The sequence below is a fragment of the Lolium rigidum genome, chromosome 7 (genome assembly GCF_022539505.1).
Source record: "Lolium rigidum isolate FL_2022 chromosome 7, APGP_CSIRO_Lrig_0.1, whole genome shotgun sequence".
Classification (NCBI taxonomy): domain Eukaryota; kingdom Viridiplantae; phylum Streptophyta; class Magnoliopsida; order Poales; family Poaceae; genus Lolium; species Lolium rigidum.
Window position 1 is genome coordinate 189181057 of NC_061514.1, and position 6678 is coordinate 189187734.

Sequence of the window (6678 nt, forward strand, 5' to 3'; positions counted from 1 at the left end):
TGTTGATGGCGAGCAACGTAGTTATCATAGATGTTTTAGGGTTAGCATTGTTCATCGTATCATATGCCGTCGTCGTGCAACCCTTAGACGTCTAGCCGTCCTTATACCTATCTTAGGTGTAAGGGCGGCACCCCGCTTGATCATTATTTAGTAGATCCGATCCGTTATGATTGCTCCTTGTTCTTCAAGGATTAGTTTAATATCTCGCATAGTTAGGCCTTACAAATGGGTTGAAGGATCCAGGTGGCGCGTAGGGTGTAGTTTGCTAGCCCTAGACAGGATGTTCCGGGATCAACTTCGTGTTGGTTTTTAGGCCTTGTCCGGGGTCGGTTTACGATCACCGTGCGTGGCCGCCGTGCTCAATCACGAGTAGGATGTTCCGATTATGCGGTGAAAACCCTAAATCGTAGTAGGTCGTTTTAGCTTTATTTTGATCAAGCAGGACCACCATCTGACCGTACACCTCGTACGGATCATGGGTGGATCGGCTCCTTGAGCCGATTCACAGGACAACCTGAGAGCCGATCGAGGCTCGTATTTAATGTTTACGTGTATGCCATGCAGGAAATTAAGCGAGGCACATCCAACACCTTCCTGACCAGGTATAGGTCAGGTGACACGCCCTTGCACCAGCATCGGACGTGCGTGCCGGAGTCTTTGCGGGCCGTCGCTTGGAGGGACCAGGGCCAGCCGCAGCCCTGGGAGCCTCCCGGCTCTACTGTGTTGCCCGTCGCTGCTCGTCGGTGGGTTTCTGACCGCAACAGGCATATAGATGCATGCTGGATAGCGGTCTATGTACTTTGTCGTAATGCCCTGATTAAATCTCATAGTACTCATCATGATATATGTATGTGCATTGTTATGTCTTCTTTATTTGTCAATTGCCCAACTGTAATTTGTTCACCCAACATCTATTTATCTTATGGGAGAGACACCACTAGTGAACTGTGGACCCCGGTCCATTCTTTACATCTGAAATACAATCTACTGCAATTGTTCTTTACTGTTCTTCGCAAGCAAACATCATCTTCCACACAATACGTTTAATCCTTTGTTTACAGCAAACCGGTGAGATTGACAACCTCACTGCTACGTTAGGGCAAAGTACTTTGATTTTGTTGTGCAGGTTCCAGTTGGCGCCGGAATCCCTGGTGCTGCGCCGCACTACACTCCGCCACCAACAACCTTCACGTGTTCCTTGACTCCTACTGGTTCGATAACATTGGTTTCTTACTGAGGGAAAACTTGCTGCTGTACGCATCACACCTTCCTCTTGGGGTTCCCAACGGACGTGTGTCTCACGCGCCATCACCCCCCCCCCCCCCCCCCACACACACAATTCCACAAACTAGAATGACAAACAACGATGTTGTGCCGCCCTAACGGTGGAACCTGCGTGGACATGCGGCGCTGCTACAGTTCGCTAACATGATTTTACGCGTAAGGAAATCAAGAAGGGCAAGAGTGCGCGAAGGGGGAGATATGAAGGGTGGGCTATTTTCACGTACGACCAGCGAAAATCTAATGTCCTCCCACGAGGTTGCAGGTAAGTTGTAGTTAAATGTGAATTGGACCGGTTAATGAAGGAAGAAATGTACGTGAGTAAATAGTTCTTTGGTAGGAAAATTGCTAAACACTATAATGTATGTACTGAGTAATTTCAATTCAATTTATTCTCTAGACTAAATGTTCAATGTTGTAGCCTTTTCACAAGCCTTAGAAGATATGAATCATGAATTCTGCTGTAAAATGTTCAAGTATGTGTATTGTACCATTCATTTAATTTCATACTTTGAGTACTTGAATTGGTCGTGCTTGACCTGACGTTTGGAAATTTCGTATTAATTTGCTAGTTTGTTGCGTGCTTGTTGTGATCATATGAACCATCAATTATAATGTTAAATTATCCATACAATTTATTTATTCCTCTATTGGTCACCTGTGGATTATAGATTTAAGGATATAAAAAAAATTAGAGCGAAAAAGTGGAGAAGAGATATGAAAGCCTTTGCGGCATGAGTGAGGTATTTCTTCATGTCTTACAAAACAAAGATATTACTTGGTTCTCTACTTTTTCCTCTTCCATCTTGCATTTTGCATCGATCCTCCAATTCCTAGAGACGACAGAATATCAAAATTGATTTGTCAATACTGAAACCATGTTGTAATCTATATCTAATAATAAAAGCAAAAGAGCTTCTTGTTGATCAGTTTTTTCTTACCCTTAGTTTTTATCTAAATGACAAGCACTGCCACCGGCAAGTAAAATAACGATTCGGTTATATTTGTTTCGTCTGTCGGGTGGCTTTCCTTCCTCTGTCGTTCTCCTCGCCTCTTTCCGGTGACCCGGTGCTTTCCGGTTTCCCCGAGACTGGCCGCTCGCTGCCCCTCAACGCTCGGCTCCCCGGTTCGTTCAAGAGACAAGGCCAGGCCATCCCTTTCGCTCCCCGGTACGTGCTCGCACTCAGCAAACCATGGCGGCAAACGGCAGGGATTGGGGATTTCGGAGATCTAATCCGGAAAGGTACACACGCGGACACGCCTTCATGATCTCCTGCAGGACTGGGAGGAGGGGCACACGGCCGGATTCCAGTCAGCAATGGCGAAGTTCACAACCTACACAAGCCACCGCATGGCCTTTAAGCTGGTCCATCTGCCGAGTCTAGATCTGGTGGGAGGAGAGATCCGTCCCGACCTGATTTTTTGGGGAATCCAGGGGCAGTCAACAAGGATCTGTTCTGTGATTAAGAGAATCTTGGGAGAAAATAAAGGAACGAAGGGAAGAGATGGAGCACTAGCCAGGATAGAGAGATTAGATCAAGAGAAAGGAGAGCAGCATCTCGTGATGTTTTTTTTTTTTGGATTATGGAACCCACTATGTACTGGCTTCAGCTTTTGCAGCTGTGTACACGATAGATTGTAATATCGATTAAATGTATCGAAACTACTTGGAAGTCACGAGACAAGCTGTACGGGGATGCATGGCTGGTTAAATATTAATCAAATTAATATGCAAAGTGAAATATTGTATTTCTCAATTAAAAATAAATGACTCAACTTTTTCTACGTTTGATATCTACACACTAAAAACGCGTCTAGATACAACCATATCTATAAAACTGAGTCACTTATTTTTAGACAAATGAAATATAATACCCCAAGCATAATAGAAGCAACTCAAGTTATTCAAGGCATAGTTTTCCATTTTTAAAAATAAAGGTCTCATTTGATGTTTAGACAAAAGGTTAGACCATGCATTTCAAACGAATGTATGAAGTTGGTCCATGGCAAAACCGTAAAGGGAACATCGATGCATAACATAAAACTTGAATGCAACAATTTTTTGAGCAATGTCGTCGAATTTTGTGTTGCTTCGTGGCAATGCATGAGCGACTTCTCTTCCAAGGAGGTGGTGTTGGACACCAAGCTCAACCTGCTCACACCCACCATGACCATCCACACGGTCGGCCCTCTAGCTTCCTTGCCACAGGACGGCAGTTGGCCTACAAAATGTGAAATATGACGTCTACTACTTAGGCTTCCTCGCCGTGCCGGCCTGGTGCGATACGTGCTGGGGTGCGGTTCTAACTCCAACAGTCCAACCTTTCTTCCGCCGCCCAGCTGAAAAAAAGTGCACTTGTGGACCTCTTCTTCCCTCGCATGTGCGCTGCTTCCGTTGAGAACTATGCGGCGTCATGTGCACCGATCAAAGGACTGGACCATGGGAGAGGATAAGCACATAATTCGGGGTGGAGAAATTCTATACCTTTGTTAAAAAAAATCGTATATTTTACAATCGGTGCTTTCACTTTAGCATAATGCCTATCTAGATATGTAGAGAAGGACGATTAGGACAAAAACACAAAGTTAATGTCACTTTTCTTAGATAATTGTACATATATTTTCAAATGTTTACTTATTTGTTTATTAGCAATGCATTTATATTTTTGTGCTCCGATGGCATGCGAGATGATGTGTTATGTGGCTGCCATGATTTGTGAAGCCCTCATACCAAATAGAATGGAGAGCGGAGAGGTGTGGCGAGAGTGGTAGATAGTCGCGATGAGATAATGATGACAATTTTCCGCCTTAGTATCAAAACGAGAAAAGAAGAAATATTCTTTTTTTGTATGAGTTCCGTTAAGTAAATTGGAATTTCAAGTAATTAAATTCATAATACCTAAAAAGTACCACCTCCATCCCAAAGCTTAAGACCTATATTTTTTTTAGAACGTCAAACTATGTCAAATTTGATCAAGTTTTTATCAAAAAATATTAACTTGAAAAGTACAAAATTAATATCATTAGATAGATAATGAAATATATTTTATATGGTATCTATAAAATATCATATTTGTTCATAGATTCTTCTTAAAGTTGGTCAAACTTTATTTCATTTAACTTTTCAAAAAATAATATAAGCATTAAGCCTTGGGATGGAGGTAGTATTTAATAAAAAATAATCATACCGAAGATCGGTTTTTCTCCCAGTGCATCGCACAGACACTTTTGCTAGTTATATACAAAATGGTATGGACCAAAGTGTTACAACAATATTTACCTGAAAACGGATTTATCAAACCAAACTAATCAAATGTGCAGCCATGCAATACACTTGATTCCCCGAGCACCACCTTGTTAATTATTAGTTCCTCCGTTTCAAATTAAGGTTTTGTCAAAGTCAAACTTTGCCAAGTCTAACAATTATATGTAAAAATATTATAATAACACAATGAAATGCATTGTCGTATCATTTACATTTAATTTTTATCGTAAAAAGTTGATCAAAGATTACAAAGCTTACTTTGACCAAACCTTATACGCGGAGTAATAATAAGGAAAACACGGATGGAGCATGCCGCTGCTTGTGGTACGTTCCTTAATTCGTTCTGTTTATTGACCACGAGTTTTTGCTTTTCTACACCACCTTTGACGTAACCACGGCGTCATCTTGCTGCGACAGGCACGGATCATTCGATTGGGATCGAGAAATTGCGTCGCGGTCGCCAGAAGCCGCGAGGGGGAGGAGGAGGCAGGCGACGAATGACGGGGCTGCATCGCGATCCGACGTGGCCCAATGGTGCGGCGTGGCGCCTTATCCCATGGCATCGAGCCTCATCCCAACTCCATCCACACACACACCACAAGAACTCTCCCGCATCCCGACCCCACCGATCTCCTTAGTTAACGCGACACACACCCTACCCACGCGCACGCACACTCCTAAGCTAAGCTAAGCACACAACAGATAGCAGCAGCAATGGCGTCCACCTCCTGCTTCCTCCACCAGTCCACCGCGCGGCTGGCCGCCTCGGCGCGCCCCGCGCCAGCAGTCGGGCGCACCCAGCTGCTCGTCTGCAAGGCGCAGAAGAACGACGAGGCTGCATCTGACGCCACCGCGGTCGTCACCAGCCGCCGCGCCGCGCTGTCCCTCCTCGCCGGCGCTGCCGCCGTCGCCGTCAAGGTCTCACCGGCCGCCGCCGCCTACGGAGAAGCAGGTACGAAGAAAGAACGCCTATTCAGACGAGACGGTCTCGTTTCGGGTGAATGAAATACGCATGCATGAATGTTTGATCTGTGTGCAGCCAACGTGTTCGGGAAGGCGAAGAAGAACACGGACTTCAAGACGTACACCGGGGAGGGGTTCAAGCTGTTGGTCCCGGCCAAGTGGAACCCGAGCAAGGAGCGTGAGTTCCCCGGCCAGGTGCTCCGCTACGAGGACAACTTCGACGCCACCAGCAACCTCTCCGTCGTCATCAACCCCACCACCAAGAAGACCATCACCGACTACGGATCCCCTGAGCAGTTCCTCTCCGAGGTCGGATTCCTCCTCGGCCAGCAGTCATACGGCGGCAACACCGACTCCGAGGTACAACACTCTTTTCTTCCTCCTCTTTCTCGCACACTCTCGCGCCTCAGCAACGTGCTCATCTTGTGAGGATCATCGATATATGCTGCAGGGTGGGTTCGAGTCAGGCGCCGTGGCCACGGCCAACGTACTCGAGAGCTCCGCGCCGGTCGTGGACGGGAAGCAGTACTACAGCATAACGGTGCTCACCAGGACGGCGGACGGGGACGAGGGAGGCAAGCACCAGCTCATCACCGCCACCGTCGCCGACGGAAAGCTCTACGTCTGCAAGGCGCAGGCCGGGGACAAGAGGTGGTTCAAGGGCGCCAAGAAGTTCGTCGAGAACGCCGCCGGATCCTTCAGCGTCGCATAAATATGACCCCATCGAATTTAATCGAAATTTGCTCAGGGATGCACCGTACGTGTAGAGGGGCATGTGCATGTGTGTTTCTTTGACTGTACATGAGGAATGGATGAACAAGAGGTCGACTTCCCTCAACCATTCATGTCTGGACAGCGATTAAGAAATCTTAGCAGTAATAATGTTTCTTTCTTTTTTGTATCTCCCTCTCTTTATAAGAAAGTTCACGTGTGTGATGCGCACAGCAACAAACTTCCTTTCCATCCACGGATTCACCCACGCTCTCTACCACACATGTTTGGGATCATGCTAAATCTTCTACGGAGTATAACTAAATAGAAGACGCCGTTGATGAATTGTTGGGAATATGCCCTAGCTAGAGGCATTATTATATATTACTAGGATAAAACCCGTGCGTTGCTACAGCGTCTCATTAAATAAAATGAAAGACTACTCATGTTTAAATTAG

General features: G+C 45.8%; 1 protein-coding gene across 1 annotated transcript; it reads left to right on the forward strand.

The window, feature by feature from the left end:
- Positions 1–5241: 5241 nt before the first annotated feature.
- On the forward strand, positions 5242–6461 carry LOC124670314 (oxygen-evolving enhancer protein 2, chloroplastic). Its single transcript, XM_047206817.1, has 3 exons — positions 5242–5498; positions 5586–5869; positions 5961–6461. Exons 1-3 carry the CDS (start codon positions 5261–5263, stop codon positions 6219–6221), a joined length of 783 nt encoding a protein of 260 aa, XP_047062773.1. The 5' UTR covers positions 5242–5260; the 3' UTR covers positions 6222–6461.
- The last annotated feature ends 217 nt before the right edge of the window (positions 6462–6678 follow it).

Excerpts from the sequence above, each read along its gene's own strand:
- LOC124670314 (XM_047206817.1), top strand. The coding sequence starts at position 5,261 with ATGGCGTCCACCTCCTGCTTCCTCCACCAGTCCACCGCGCGGCTGGCC. Across the intron at positions 5,499-5,585 it reads CGCCGCCTACGGAGAAGCAG|CCAACGTGTTCGGGAAGGCG; the intron begins GTACGAAGAAAG and ends ATCTGTGTGCAG. Across the intron at positions 5,870-5,960 it reads GCGGCAACACCGACTCCGAG|GGTGGGTTCGAGTCAGGCGC; the intron begins GTACAACACTCT and ends TATATGCTGCAG.